General features: G+C 42.0%; 1 protein-coding gene across 1 annotated transcript; it reads right to left on the bottom strand.

Moving 5' to 3' along the window:
* Window positions 1–239: 239 nt before the first annotated feature.
* On the bottom strand, window positions 240–15,791 carry zranb1b (zinc finger, RAN-binding domain containing 1b; the record flags this gene model as incomplete). Its single annotated transcript, XM_079229870.1, has 9 exons — window positions 240–2,013; window positions 2,798–3,027; window positions 4,652–4,781; window positions 5,039–5,159; window positions 6,074–6,272; window positions 8,279–8,350; window positions 9,500–9,653; window positions 10,742–10,929; window positions 14,825–15,791. 9 exons carry the CDS (start codon window positions 15,789–15,791, stop codon window positions 1,795–1,797), a joined length of 2,280 nt encoding a protein of 759 aa, XP_079085996.1. The 3' UTR covers window positions 240–1,794.
* Window positions 15,792–17,033: the final 1,242 nt, after the last annotated feature.

Below are 17,033 nucleotides of genomic sequence, written 5' to 3'. Positions count from 1 at the left end.
AATGACATTTTTGTGGCATACAATACTGTGACGTTTTACTGACATAAGTTGTTATTTTTACTTTATAAAACCTTTTTGACATACTATACTACGACTTTTAAAACATTGAACATTCATCTTTACTCTTTTTTTTTTACATACTGTACAATTACTTATTTTTTACATTTTAATTACATACTATAGTTTGACTTATAACTACAAATATAGTTTAGTTAGTCAGAAACACAGCGAAGTTGGACATTCAAAAAGGGTTTCCTTTATTTTTTCCCGTATTTTGCCTGTTCATTGCGTTACACTCGGTATAGTAAAGTCAGGTCTAAATCCACAAACCATCATAGTCACAACTGCAACTATTTCATAAATACAAAGCAACATACAAGTGATGCTCAAAACATGTGTGACTTGAATGAAAACACAAAAGAAGTTACAGTACGCAATGGCAAGAAAAAAAAGAAAAACATTCACAGCAAAAAAAAGTAACAACTTTTTTCTTCTTTTTTTCCCTGTCAGCTTTGGTTTCATATGTTGCGGTCTCACAATGACCTTAATCCAAAAACATAAAGACACATAAAGACATAATGACGACAAACGGGAGTTACAGAGGACGTGATCTGACATGTACCATGAGGGTGACCTTGAGAACAAATGCTATGAGGAAAAAAGGGACAAAGAGGAAATAGGAGACAACGATGAGACAAGTGTGACTTTACGTCTCAAACTCGCCTGCCCAAAGAAAAAAGCACCACATTTTAGGCATCCAGATGAGGTACTAAATCACACACACACACACACAACGCAAGTAAACTTTTCATTGATGGTCATGATTGGTTCTTTCTTCACAGCAACAGTGTTTCTGTGCAAAGAGTCTTCATCAAGTTTGAGAGAATAATTAACAAAACCACAAAAAGGAGAAGAAAAAAAAACATACAGAAGAACGCTCTAAGTAGCTCATATAGGTTTCAAAATAATAAATATGTCAAGTTCAGAGAAGAAAAACCAAAAACACACACACACACGCACACAACTTCTCAGTTCAATCAGTCTGAAAAAAAGTAAACCAAAAGATCTAACATGAATGTTTGTGTGCTAAAATGTAGAGTGTAGATTTGACTTGTGAAGGGAAAATCTCCCTTTTCAAGAGCTTCATATATGACCTTAAGTCAAGCAATGATACTGTATTTATATAGAAATGTTTTAATAAATGTGCAATGCTTAGTAATAAGGATTTAAGTCATTTAGTATTACACAATCTCTGGTTTTCTAAAGATAATGATATTTATTGGCTTCGTCCCAGCCCATTCAAAAACAAAATGCTAAACAAGCCAACTCTTAAAACATCAAAAAGTTCAATTTGGAAGTGTGCTTTTGTCAGTGCCCACACTGAACGGATATGAAGTGTTGATTTGAATCAATGCTGGTATATTTCCGTATACTCTTTTTTTCTTCCTCAAAACAACCACATGCATTTACATCTATGGATAAATAATCCTTTTTACCTTTACATTTGAAAATCAAAACAAATCAAAAGGTCATTTGCATTTGTAAACCTTTATTCTCTCCCCAAATCCGTGTTTGGCAGCAGTTGAAGTTGTTTAGTCTCATTTTTGTCCGAGTTAAATGTTTGATGTGTTTTGAGTGTGTGTCCGAGTGTGCTAAAAGAGTAGCAGTGTCTCCAGTTGGAGGTTGTTGGGTGGGGGCTTGTGGTTCCCTGTCTTCTCCTGAAGGCTTTCACAGTTTGTCCGTGTAAGGAAAGGGAAAAAAAATTATAATTAAGAAAAACTCCCCTCAGTTTTGTCACTCGTCATCGTCCTCTTCCTCCTCTTCGCCGTCAGACAAAGAGGCACAGGGCCGGATCTGCCGGTAGCCGTCCAGCCACTTCTCCACCATCTGCGTGACGAGCGGGTGGTTGCGGCGGCGGGAGCTTTTCTGAAGCGCCACCAGAACCCCGCCCTCCGTCACGCAGCAGTCCAACCACTCTCGCAGCAGCTTCTCCTGTTGCTCTTCATTACCCATCTGAAGGACAAGGGGAAACACACAAAAAGGCCATCAGAGGGTGCAATATCCCTCTTCAAAATTGAGGATATCCCGTAGTCCTGCTGAAGCATTGCCTCTCATCCCTAGAACACTAACGTTGGGTGATTTTTACCCGTGCGATTGTGGTTATGTAATTTTCAATGTGTTGCTTTTGACTGAGTTGCGTGGGTCCTTTTGTAGCTTCATGCTGCTCACAGACGATATTGAAGGTGGGCGTGTCTCTCTGCTCCAATCCCTGTTTCTTTCAACAGGCACGTGATTTTCACCCGACGTTAGTGATAGAGGGTGAACATTTTTAGGAGGGTTTTACCATTGCAGGGAGACTTTTCCTTCACAGGACAAGGCTCACATGTCACAGGAACGGGTGAACCAAAGAACAAGTTCATAGCGCCATTATTTATATTTTGAATCATGTTTCATTGACGATTCCCTAATCTTTCACCCGAGAGCCTTTTTTAGGGTCCCCCTATGATACCTATTTTTTTTGTTTTATGAGAAGTTCTATAGGGTAAAATAAAAGAGTACTTAAATATGCTATATATTTTTGATATATTTAGATTTTGTATAGGTACATTATATTGGGTAAAATATACCCAATGTTAGCGATGGTGTCACTATTTGTAACGTTAGCGTTCTAGCGTTAAACAAGCACTGACACAGGACAGAAACGCTAAGCTGCTAGTGAATCAATGTCCTGCCTGTAACATAAAAACATCGACCACAAGACAAACAAGAATTGTGTAGACGCAGTGGGGGTCCTTACTTCCTGCGCTGAGAGGAAGTGAATGTGAAGCAGCTTCCTCTCACTGTCGACCAACGGCAGGAACGTGACGGTCACGTCGTCGTCTGTGTTGAGGTTGGCGCCCGCGCCGCGATTGTCGAAGCCGTCGTTCTCCATGGCAACCAGTGCTGAAAAGTGGCCACGCGTGTAGCCCAGAGCGATGGGGCTCTTCCAGCAGAAGCTCTGCTCCCACAAAAGGGGCAAGTACACACCTGGAGGGAGACGGAGAGAGTTTGCTTTACTAATGCATGATGCCTTCATGAAAATCACAATTGACACCACGCTTCCATGGGTCCTGAACAATACATCCGCCAAGTGTGAAGGTAATTGGATTTTTCGAGGCTTTGTTCAAGGGTAAACTAAATATACTTCAATTAAATATTAAGTATTTAGTAGTGTACGTCAAATCTTAATCTACAAAGTAACGAGTAATTGTTTTTTCTTCTTCTTTAAAATCCAAGTATAAAGAAGAAGAAAATGGAAAAGTAAAGTAGAAGTTTCCCACTTCTGTACAGTAAATGTATTTCGTTACATTCCACCACTGGAACATTGTCAATGGCATTCTGGTTACGTACAAAAAGCAGAAAACATCTGCTCGGGTTTAATATTTCTCCAGTCGCCTGATAATTCAGAAGCCTGTTCTCCTCTCCCAGTAACCACTGGGTTTTTACTGGGTTCACTTGGTCACCATTGTAACAGAGCCGTCCTCCCTTCTTTGTAGGCAACCATATGCACGCCTGCCTCCGTGTGCTTTACATTGGCTCCTGGCAACAGTAAATCACGGATCCATCAGGCAGGCTTTACAGCAAGCGGTTGGCCATTACGGAGCACTTTCATCATCCCCTGTGCAGCATCGCTCAGCAGACAAACCCAAACCAGGCTGTTTTACTGCGAGCCATAAACAGAGAGACGGCTCACCGGGCTGTTTCTGATGCGTTACACGTGTTCACATCTATCGAGATGTGACAAACTTAACGGCATCACTTCTACCTGTGCTCTTGTGCAGTTGTGGACAACTTGTAATTTAGTACATTTTCTTAAGTACTGTACTCAAGTACTTGTATTTTATTCTACTCCATTTGTCTGACAGTTTGAGTTAGAGATTACAAGTTGTCATACCTTTCCTGACCAGTGAAAACAACGTGCCTCTAAATTTGGTGATGTTGTGTGTTCCTTAAGGGTTGAGAAATATTTGTACTTCTTAAGTTAAATTAACTATTTAAAAAAAAAAACGCCTTTGGTCAGCTAGAAGATGTATCATCACAAAGTTGAAAAGAGGGCTGTTTTTCCGAGCTCATGAAAAGTTAGAGATACGTGGTTCTCACAGAAGAGTGAGTACAAACATGATGATCTCATAGAATATGATATATTACTGTAGATGAAACCACCATAATATAAAAGTAGTTCAAATAAGCACAATCATAAACAGCAGTTAAATGCAACATTCATATTAATGCAGCAATAATATTATTCTAAAAACATAATGTATTTATAATAGTAACACGATGGCAGGGAATATTTTTCCAACATATATTTTGCTGATGATACTTGTACACTAATACTTGAGTAATGTTTTGAATGCAGGACTTTTACTTGTAGGATGGTGGAGGATTGTATTTTTGGAGGATTGTATTTTTATGGATCTTTTATGGATCTGTAATTCCTCTACCGCTGCACCAATGAAACGCGGGTGTGTTTTGTTACGTTGTTTATGTTATTTCTCAAAGTACTAAAATACCCCTTAAATAAAGACACTAGCCTGATCCAGCAATTACTGACTGCAGAGTGGCAGTTACGTCATTTAACCAAAACAGCTTCAGTCCAATAACTCCTCACCTTGAAAACGGGTGTATCCAAGTGTTTCTCCACGGAAACTTTTGTAATACTTCACTCCATAGACGATAATAGGCCTACGAAGAATGTGTGCAAGAACGAAAATGTGGGTCTGCTCCAAGCTGGATCCTGGCTGTAGAAGAAAATGCAGCACAAGAGGGGGGGAGGGGGAATAGTTAGAAAGCTGGGGCGCCGTGACACTACAAAGCAAGGATTTTAAAATATACATTCAGTACATTCCAGACAGGATGCACTTTCAGATTAAGTATACTGCAGTAAGAGCAGGAAAGCATCTTGCATAATTCATATGTCATTAGCAAGTCACATTTTAAGCACATCAAACACCTGTCCATCCTGTTCATGTGTGCGTTTGCTTTCATGTGCATGTACCTGACTAGCCAGGGAAAGGATGAAAGCCCAGTCTTCCTGCCACTGCTCCTCCCGGAGGGAAAAGTGCAGGCCGAAGCTCTGCGAATACCACGACTCCCACTCCTTCCAGCGGGTGTAAAACCTGCAGACCATACACACAAACACATACTGTTTTGTCTGTTGACATTAATTGACCTCTCTGTGCTGGAAGGCGTGTGACTGATATTCATCTCTGTTGTAGTTTAGGTTGGATGGCAATTACTCATTACATCTAAACAGTAATTTTCTCACTGCAAAACCCACAGTTTCTCAGAAATAGACATGATTCACACTGAGCTTTTGTGTTCAAGTAGAATCAGTATCGGCTTTACATTTTTCCAGTGGTCCCAACTTTATTTACCACTAAGATGTGTACGACTGGTCTAAATCACGAACCAAAGCCTCTCATTTCAAGATCAAAGCCTCAGAGCTCTGCATGAGACGGCAATCCAGACTTGATTTTTGTGTATATATCCCAACCTCTGAACCACATGTCCCAATTTCAAAACATAGTCATGCAATGTTGAAGGAAAACAAAGCGTAACTTGAGACCGTTAAATGTAAATATAAGTATTCAGCTGTTTTGAGGTCCTGGAACAAGAGACACCAAAACTCAACCTGCTCCCTTGTTGTAAACATTTAGTCGGCCAAATGTTTAAAGTATAAAGATAAACATGAATGAGATATGGATGTTTTGCTAATGCTGCCAAGGTCAAGAATTTAGTGGAAAACACTTACTCAGTTTATACAGTATATTCACCATGTGTGCCTAAATTAAGGTTTCAGTTAATAAAAAACATTCTCCTGAAAAGCAGCATGCCAGCACCAACTCTCCACCACAGCTGACGTCAGTATCTCTCTACTATTGGTGTGGGGTGCGTTATGTCATTCAGCCCGCTAAACACAGTACGAACATGCCAGAGGCTACGTGCAAATCAGCGTGGGGTAATGTTTGTGGGTCGTTTTTTTAAGGACAACAACAATCTGCACTCCTAGTTGCCGGTCTGCAGGTCTCACCAGTGAGAGCAGTCATGCAGGCTGTCGTGGAGCGTCTTGCGGAGCACCGAGTCCTTGTCGTAGATGCCCCACGTAGCCTGCAGCACGGAGTCCAGGAGACAGTCCCCGGCCGTGCGGTTCCACAGGGCGTACAATCGACTGTCCAACCTGGTCCCGAGCTCCAGGGACCAGTTGATGATGGGCGACTCCTCTTCGAGTTCTGAACAAGAGGACAATACCTCAATGCCACCGTCACACACTTCTCACTACAATTTCTCTACAAATTCAATTAAACAATGTTGACATATGCTTTGAATAAAATGATATAATTCAACATATAATACATTATTAATAAGCTTGTGATAAGGGCTGACATGGAGACATACCACACAGAAACTACTGAAGTTGAGTGCTGCATTTCTATACTACCTCAAAAAGAGAACAAATTGTAGTGAGAAGCGTGGCATTGAGGTCAAAGTGTTTTTTTTCCAAACGTTGCAAGAAAGGTGATGGCATTTGAAAGGACTGTTTGGGAGCACTTTAATGATTACTCAGACCTGTCAAAAAATATTTGACAGATGTTTACACAAGTCTGCATGTACAGCACAAAACCAGATGACAGCGAGAAGTCCAATAACGGCAGGAAAACAAAGCCGATATACAGTGTACAAATACCCCAGATGATATTTGCTAATATTTTATGAAATGCCATGAAAAGTGCAACAACAGCAGACAGAATAAGCATTAGCCGTAATGCAACATAACTCTATGACTGACGGAGGGTGATCAGTTTACAGGAAGACTTCCATTAATTCAAAAGTCAAATTAAAAACCATGACCTTGAAACACTTTACTGCCTGGTTTCCTGTGGATCTCTTTTGGGAGTATGTGTGCATGCGTGGAAGTCTGTTTGGATGTCATGTTGGGTCTAATAACGGGTGGAAAACACCAGCCGTGTCGCTTTCATTATTTCATCCTGTCTGCCGTTACAAAGCAACCAAGGAAGAAAAGCTATCTGCCAGTTGTAATTGGTTGTTCCTCTTTCCAAAAGTTGAACTATCCAATAAACTGCAAAGACAATAATTGACGTTCAATTCAAACGAGGCTGAGAACGCAGAGAAAGTCACTGTGATACGGTAAAAAGATAATATTCAGTAGACTGATTCATTGGTTCAAAAACAAAATGATGTCAGGGCCCAGCAGATCTCTGAGAGAGAACTAGGTCATATGACTTGAAAAAGAAGCTTCCAAAAAGAGGGTCCAGCTCATCTGGCTTGAACCTAAACTCAGAGCCCAGAGGAGAGTCATATGGTTGGGCAATAGGGTGAAGGAGCTTAAAATGAGTTGTGGGCATATGGTTGAAGAAGAGAAAAAGCAGCTCTGCAAACTACAATTCAGCTCCACATCAAGCTCCAAAACGACAAAGATTTGTAAATACAGCATCAGCTGAAAGCCTCTGAGAGGAAGAAAATCCGTAGCCAAAAAATAGATGACCTTCTAGAGACACTCAAGAAAGAGTACTTAAGGACAGCAAACTCAGAGTCGGGGAAAGGAGAAGAGCTAGAAGAGAAACTGTGCTACAAACAAAAAGCTTTGACATTTCACGATATCTTTGAGAAGTTAAAAGATAGAAAAAAATAGAGAGGCCATTAAGGCAGTTAAAAGGGTCCCTGAGAAGAGAAAATGCTTTCCCCTTGAGCTGGAGAAGCTTGAACAAAAGATCTCTAGTGATGAGGAGCTCGTCAGGTTCAGTTTAGACAATAAGGACGACCTTGATGAGGAAGGTTCTGGGAAGCAGAAAAGGCTGAAGAAGCATAACTGGTGGAAGAAAGTTGCTTTTAACATTAAGCCATGGCAATTAAACAGGACACACAAATACGCAGGAGACTTTGCGTGTGTGTGTGTGTTGAGGGGATGCAAAATATTTCAATGGGGATCAGAGAAATCCCTAAAACTGAAACAATTGGTCCACACGATTAAGACCGGGTGCCCGGCAGTGACAAGCAGGCAACTAAAACGCTGCGTTGGCAAGAGGGAAATACAAGTAATATAACACTGCCAGTATTGGGCAGCCTTCCCATTATAGTACACAGTTCGTGAGGGTGCTCCCTCTGTTTTCCAAGCCCGTCCCTCTCTCTCTCTCTCAAAGTGGATCCATGTAAGCACAGCATGTGATCGGTGTTACTGCAACACTTAGTCATGAAGTTGACAGAGGAAATATTTCACCTTTTTGTACGTCTCGGTCCAGCACTTCATCAAACAGTTTCTCCTGAACAGCTGGGGGCAGGTCCTCAATGTCTGACACGAGAAAACAAAACGAAGAGAACTGAATGATACAAATCAAAAGAGGGCATTATTAGAGGGGACACAGGTGCGGGGAACGTTACAAGATCAGTGTGTAGGATTTCTTGGCAGAAATTAAATATAAAACTTAGTTTTTATTCCTGCATAATCACCTAAAACAAAGAATCGTTGTGCATTCATTACTAAAGAAGGGGCCACTCATATCTACACAGTGAGCGGGTCTTCTTCATAGCGTCCACCATGTTGCGCTGCTAGGATTGTCACAGTAGCCAAGAACGTGCAAAGACAAACACCTGAAGGCCACCGTAGTTTTCCAAGATGCTTGGAAAGGGATGGATGAGCGGGGGAGTATTCAGTTGGATGCAACTAAAGCCTACACACTGCTCCTTTAAGTCGGAGTTGTATTAAAATAAAGTGTCATTAAAATTACACTTAATAGAAATTACTAAAAATGCAGACTAAAATGGGCTCATTTCAACTCAAGCCACCATGTTTTGTTCTTTTCACAATGGCCACTGGTTTTCGCTGCATGCTCGGAGCTCTTGTCAACACAGTAGCTCATTCTTCGGTTACAAAAAAATGACTGCATTCATTTATTTTCGCTGAAGAGAATGGCTCTCTATAGTGGCCAGAAGCCACTGTCTGCATTGTCCTAGACACTCTACAGAACAAACATCCTTAGCTTATCCTTACAAGCAACAGACTGGACAATAAATAACTATTCCACAGTGTAAAATTGCATGCATTCAGTGCTATTTCCGTTGAATTTCAGAGTCATTGGAAAAAATGCTAAATATAGCTTTTGTCATGAACGAGAGACATGCATTGTTGCCGGCGTTGCATACTCAGTGTGCAAGAACAATACTCAAACAGTGAGCCAGATATTGCCTCCCTCTTCTGCAGTTTGAAACAGACAACCGTAGCATTATGTCCCATCAGAACCCGAACAAAAAGCAATTACATACGCCACAAGTAAACAAAACCAGCATTCTATCACACAGTTGGCAAGCCAGAGGAGTTGGCTAGACGGGGTTTTAAGTTACCCAAAGCACATAAAGTATACTTTGACAGCTTCTGGAATTCATGCCATAACATTCATGTCAATTGTTTTCAGACATTTGCATATTTGTTTGTGGTGCCGACCTGCAGGCAGGGTGAAGGTCACCAAGTCAGTGAGGAAATAGCAGGTGAAGTCCCCCTTGCGCTGGTGAAGTGAGGCTGCCACCTCACGACGGATCTGCTCCGTTAGCTCAGAACACACCATGGCTGGAATACACTTGGCTGCCTGTTGGGACACCTGCAGAGAAGAGAGGATAAAGGGAAGGAAGTATAGTTTAAATATAAAAGGGGTACGAGACAGAGGCTGATAAATGAGCAATAGAAATTCTAACAATTGCAGAAGATCGTATTTTTACATGAAAGACGAATTAGTAAGGAAAGATGCAAAAATTATGACGGGATGATACATTTGAGACAATCTCAGATGCAGTTTAAAAACATTTCTGGCAATATTAAAGAACAATAAAGAACGACTGCTTCCTGGGGGGGAAAGGTTTTGGTTGTAGGAGTTACAGCATTTCCTTTTGGCTCAGTGATCTGATCTAAATTTACCTTCACTAATCTCATCCAAGTTGCCTCGAGGACAAGATGAGAAAAATGCATGTATCGGTTTTCAAGCAGATGTCAGCTTTGAAGCATTTCCGGGGCCTGTGGTTAGTCACTGACCCCTCAGAAAAAAAAACAGGGCCAGTGAACGAGTGTGGGAGGAGAGGTGTGTACACAGATAATCTGGGATCACAGTGCTGACGGCAATCAACCAAAGCACATGCACACACACATTAGCCGAGTGAGCCTTCTTGTTGCATAGACACACCAGGGAACCCACATTTTCAACAAAATACTCCCATTATTATGAGCAACATAAAATTAATAAACAGGAACAGCTATCACAAAAGCACAGCGAGAGGCGTGTGGGGTTGAATTCCAGTCCCTTTCCTCTCTACAGATCCTTTGCCCTTGTGATTCCTCCTGGCTGATCTCATTGGTTGTTGAGATTAAGAGATTGCACAAGAAAAAGCGGCATCGTCGCTGACCCAGAAACAAGCAGCACTGCAATGATACCCGTAATTCAAGGGTGTAAATTCTACCGTAGTGCCTCAAATTATTACAATCCTTTTTTTATGCTAGTAAATAGTTTTAAATGATCCTGCTCCAGCTTTTTAGTAAACAAATTTGAGTAATATAACAAAGCTAAGACTAACATTTTGTATTTGTTGAACAGAATGATCCACATTGATCTACCAACATGCATCGCTCACCATCAGCCAATACCTGCTGCAGGTGACTCCTGAAAGACTAACACTCACATTGGTTGCCTCTACTGACCTCTGTGAGTAACACGGCCAGCATGTCCTGTCTCTGGAAGCGGATGGCTAGGTGAACCAGCGTGAAGCCGTCATCAAATGCTGAGGGACGATTTAATAGACGCACCTCGTCTGATGTTAGCTGACGCGCAATGTCACCTCCCGATGACTTGTAGACCTCCACAGCTGCCAGGTCACCTTCCACAACACCTTTCAAAACAAAGAGAGGAAAAAGGTCATCTTAATAATTATTTTTCTTGTTATACTTAAAAACATTAATCATTTGCCATAGTAGAACCAATTAGGAAATCTCAAGTTTGCACAAAAACAACATTCTTCATTTAATTACAAGTGTTATTTTGTATGAAGATTTTCAAACACAGAATTACAGTGTATGGATTTATATCAATCAAAACATCTGAGAAAGAAAACAAAAGAGTATCCGCTTACTTTGGATTACATTATGCATCTTAAATAATTGTGCATTAAACATGTTGACCACTGTGGTTAGAAATCCCAGCACAACTGATGGCCAAAATTAGTTATCTTAAGAACAACCTTGTACAGAGGACAGTATGTGCTCAACACATTAGAGATCCGATCGTGCTTTATCTCTGTGGCAGCTGTAACAGCTTTGAGACTTCACTGACTTTGAAGTCAAGGGGAAAACACAATGGGGGGCCACGTTGTAATCTGTCAGTTATTATTTCCCCTGTTAATCTCCAGTTTTCGATCGTAGCGTGAGGGTTGAAGGTTGCGTTTGCTAGACAGATGTAGTTTGCTTTTCTTTACTTTTTTGACACAAAGCGTAAATATTACTATCTGACAGTGACAGAAGCTACTTCTATCTACCACTAGCACACAAACTCAAGCGCTAATCTATTCCCCAAAACAATAAAACTATAGAAACATTTGCCTGTGTGATCAGAAAACATACTAGTATGCAGTATTTAGTTTTGAAGGCATCATGCTAAGTTATTATGGTGATCTTTCTCTTAAAAATACATTGACTAATTGGATGTTCAACATTGAACTTCAACGTTTTTATCTCCATTAACTCCAACACATCTGATGCTCTGACCATGCCCATTGTTGATCTATTCTGTGTTTTAAAATAATAGCAAGCACTGATAATAGTTGGTGGTTGTATGATCGGCATGACACAAGAAAGGTTTAGACTGTTTCAGCACCAATGCCAGCCTTCATTACCGTCATCAAACCAGCAACAAGTGTGTTATTATGAAAGAATACAATGAAATAAAAACCAAAGCAAAGATTACATTAATTTCAAAGCTACACAACATTTCTCTTTCTAGCATAATACAGTAAATGCCAATGTGGTATTCTCTCGTACATTTGACAGCATAAAACACTGTTGAGCTTTTGTTCTTGCGTCAAAAGGACCACACACACACACACACACACACACACACACACACACACACACACACAGCTGCATAATCTGTGTACGAGTGAGCCCGAGAGCGACATGGAGTGGGTGGAAGGACTCGCTGTGCCATGTGGAGCTGGCTAGAACTGTGAGATGAGGAGAGAAACTACACAATAGCAGCGCAGTGTAATAGAGAGGGATCACAACCACTTTCCACAAAACTCTCTATTAGTGTGGGCGTGCCTGTGGTCCTGCCGTCGGTGCCCACAGATCTTTTAGAGAACACGAAAGGTGCAAATACGCAAACAGACGTACACTTGAAGACAGAGAGGACGGGGCACGGATCAGGCTAAGTGACGCTGGTCCTTTTCCTCCAAACAGTACATGTTCTTTTCTTTCAGTAATGTGGATTATGGTGGCCTTTATCTCAGGATGCTCAAACAGCAATGTCAGGTTCTCTCTCATAGTTCAATAAATTGTTTGTAATAAAGTGAAAAGGGTTTATAGTTTTTGGAATGTACTTTGGTTTTCTTTGTGACCCCATGTGTTTTTTTCTGGTATTAATCTAAAAAAGTTTGCCAACCTAAGCATGTCTACGTGATTTTAAATAAAAATAATACAAAACAGAAACAAGGTAAACCACACTGCTGACAACATCTGGCATAACTAAATCTCCTCCCTCTGCCTTCTTATTTCCCCCAGACTGCAAAGGTGAACTTTCTACTGAGAAATTTGACCTTTACTTTCTTAAAACAAGCAAAACTAAAGACCATCTTGCAATGGGATTAGACCAGCCGCGACTCCAAATTGGACCAGGGGCGTAAAGTGGAGGGGTCAATGGATCCCCACATTGGGTCGGTGTGGTCTTAGGACCGGACCACACCGACCCAATCTTTGGACTCTGCCTTCAATTTAATCTCAACTACACACTTGTAAAATTGCGTGACTGCATCTTACATGGTTGTGCTCACAGAGACCAAGTTGGTCCACATAAATATAAACACCTGCTAAAGAGATAGAACAGCCTCTGTGGTAGTTCCCAATTCAATAGGAAACAATACAAGCATTGCTGTCTCTGACTGGTAATAATACGCAACTACGGTGTAACCCATTGGCCACACTGTTTTAGAAAATAAGGGCAGAAGGAGGAATGTTATATGCAGTGGACCCAAAGATCTTAATCCCTACCTCAATTCCTTCTGAGGGACCTAAAGGACCCAGAGCCATTGATAATGTTATTCGTCCCATCCATGCTTTCTTTGCACAGGTGTAACCGCAAATGCGATTAACACCATATGAGTTGACAGAGTTGATCTAGGGTCATCCACACTATAGGGGCAACGGTCGTTGCTGTTGCCAAAGACTTATGTATTTTTGACTTCTGTCGTGTGGGTCATGCTATTTTTAGTGAAGAGAACTAGAGCACCTATCAGAAATGTGAGGCCACTGTTTACAAACACTGATGTCTATACGTCAGTGAGAGGAAAACCGCCCTGGCAACAGAGGACAGACACACTTGCGTCTCCTCAACACCAATGGGCTTTGCGCACACACACACACACACGCACAGTAGCTGGGTCACATCTCATTCACTCACTATGAGAATTAAAACTAGGAAGTCTATTATATTGTGAGCATTACATTGGGATATCAAATATTTGTTAAACCAACCATATTCATGTCTATTTGTGCTCTGAGAAACTGTAATGGCCATTTTTTCAAAGACCAAATGATTAATTGAGGAAACAATAACAATATATAATAATACATTTTTTTATGTGATGAATTTGCTGGCAAATAGGGATTTTTTTTAATATGGCTTTGATTGAATTTTTCTTCAACGGACAATGGAGAAATTTCTGATGAGATAATGAAAGGTCATACTTCACTATGCTGAAAGAAATTAGACCCACACACATCAGACACGCCACCAGACGAGAATTGGTCCCAAGGGGACAAGCTACACAGATATGAGGGGATTCACCCTGTCACATGCAGTAATAGACTCAGTGTGGGACCAGACGCAAACTAACTTCGCTGATGTGTCTCTGACATTCAGACCCACTTATCTCTTTGCTTTAAGCAATGCAGCAGTATGAAAAAACGGACAACTGTTAATCACTACAGCTGCTTTCAGTGAGATATCAAATACATGTGTAGCTGTCAAATTTATGCTGTCAGTGTGACACCGAAGAATTGTATGTCAAAGACACATAATAAAAAAAGGCCTGGAGGTTTAGTGGGTGTGCAGGGCATCTCTATGTAGCCATGGATGAAGGCAGGAGGAAAGATGAGATAGTGGTGCGAGCGTGGAAGACAAAAAACAATCACTGGTTGTTCTTTAAATGTTCATCCTACCTCCCACTCCACATTCACCAGTGGACAGTGTGGGTGCCTGGACACCGCTTGTGTGGGTTTTACATAGCTGAATGCAGGGGATTTCTGAGCATTTACATTACAGTAGGATCAAAAGGACGTAAATCACAATCACCTTGACGTGACAATTTAAGTTGTATTTTAACCAATTCCAGTGCAGAAGGCAAAACAGTATCAAGCAGTCACACACATTCAGGGAATTCCCATTTCACCCATTGCTCTGTTGGCCTGCCTTACATCATTCAGTTGACTCACTGCCCACCTCATAACGTAACAAAACACAAGGAGAACAAGCTGAATGTGCAATACAATAGAATGAATAATAATCCCCAAACTCACCAACACAGGCATTGAGGAACAGCCAATCAGTTCTTCTCATCCTGTTCTTAATCTGCTTCAGTTTTTTGAAGTCCACTTCCAGCTCCTCTTTGCTCCCAATCCCAGCCCCTGATGCCAGTTCAATCCTCTGAAAGTCCATGTTGACCTCTGACTCCCGTTTTGAGGTCGTGGGTGATCTCCTTTGGCTGCTGCTACAACCGACCACCCCACCTACCACACTCCCTACTCCTTGCCCAACCACATGCCCAACAACACCTCTCCTGTTGTCCCCGTCCTGCTCAATAAGTTTTAAGGAAGGTTGTTGGCTCTCAAGCTCTGATGCCAGCTCAATGGGTTCAGCTAGCAGACTATTTGGCCGAGGGTGATCACACACCACACACTTGAGTGCCTTGGCCCAGTTCTCGTAAGTGCAGGCAGTGCAGGTCCAGCGCTTTACATGAGTGTTGAGCCTGTTACGGTCATTATATTCCTCACAGGGGTCTGTAGTGGTGGCCAGGGAAGCGGGGCGGCATCCAGAGCCTGAGGTCTGGGGTGATTCTGTGGGGCTGCGTGGCTGTCGGGTGTGACGTCCTTGATGGGTTGCATGTTGCCCATGCTGTTGAGCTTGTTGCCTCTGGCAAAGGCACTGGGTGCAACGGATTGCCCGAGGCCAGTTCAAGTAAGTGCACATGTGGCACGACCACTTGCTACTAGTCTCCGGTACATCAGCAATGCGTACACGAGGACGGGCACTGGAGTCTGGACAAATAAGTAAGCTGGAGCCCCCCTGGGTTGGGCTGTTGCTGAGGCCAGCAGGGTCCCACTGGTGCAGACTGGCATCCAGAGCAGGGCTGCTCTTGAAGGGCTCCTCAGTAATGATGGCACCCCCGCTGGGCCGCTGAGCACGGCACATGGTGCACTTGATGGCTGACGGCCAGTTCTCGTATGTGCAGTATTCACAAGCCCACTTGGCAACCAGCTCGGTCATCCTCGCACCGCCGCTGAAGGAGGTTTCCCGCCGTTCAGAAGCGGGTTCTCAGCTCTGCAGATCCACTCTTAAGGAGATCACGCAGCAAGCAGCTCACTAGGGTATAGAGAAAATAAAAACACTGATTATTTTAGCAAAAACTATTTAATGGTATGCCAAATAAACATATTAAACTAAACTACATAATTGAAAAACAAACCAAAACATCGTATACATCAAAGACAAATACTTTTCATAGATAATATGATCAACAACACAATTGAGATAAATGTTCCTGCAATCACACAGGCAAGATATAGTGCTCCATTCTCCAGGATTTCACTAGTAAATCTCCAACGTTGCACATACACAAAGTCTAAACAAAGCATGCTTTATTACACTTCGCTGTGCCACTTAGCAGTTGGGAGATTTACTGTCAAACACTTGCACAAATTTACAGTGCCGTTTGCTCTTGACAAGCAGCACTCGAAGCAAAGAAATACAAAAATCAAAAAGGGAGCAATGTTTAGAGACCCACACAACAGTGGGAGGAAGAAGACGCAGCCTGAATCTCCGCGGTTCTATTAAAACATGACACTGGCTGAAAACACATACAGTAAGTTATCAACACCAGGCCAATGTGCCCTACAACCCAGCTGGGTAACAGGAGACAAGGACATATGAAACCAGACACCCAGCAGGGAGGCGCGTGACTAGTTAAGACACTTAACGTTACCGATGCACCGAAACTGAATTCGCCTCCCAAAGCCTATCACCTACATATGAAAGTGAATCCTCCCCCAGGTGCCACATTCTAAAAAATATTTACGAAATAAAGCCGATAAGATAAAGTTAACTCGCTGGGAGTTGGTTGCATTGCGCACGCGCACCACACGCCTCTAAGTTTACCAACACACCGTGAGGCGTTCAATAACATTTGATGACGCGAATATTCCAGTGTTGCAGGTTTTGAGGAGCTAACAAAAACTATAATATCTGTACGGAAACCTTACCCGTGTTTACCTGCGGTGACGTTAGTCACCTTCAACATGTTTACTCGTGACTACCAACTCGTTTCGTGCCTAATATCACAGTGGTATGTGCCATGAGTGCGTTTACAGACAACTAACTTTCCTGAACTAACAAACTAGCTCCTGATGCGCGTGAACAGACCCGCGGCGCGAGTGAGCCGTGTGTTATGTTACACGGTTCTGTTGCCAGCCAAAGGCTAGTTGGCTGCCCGCTAACGTTACGGGATTATGT

Source organism: Taurulus bubalis (assembly GCF_910589615.1).
Source record: "Taurulus bubalis genome assembly, chromosome: 14".
Classification (NCBI taxonomy): Eukaryota; Metazoa; Chordata; class Actinopteri; order Perciformes; family Cottidae; genus Taurulus; species Taurulus bubalis.
The sequence above is the reverse complement of the archived record's forward strand: the minus strand, read 5'-3'. Positions and strand labels throughout refer to the sequence as shown.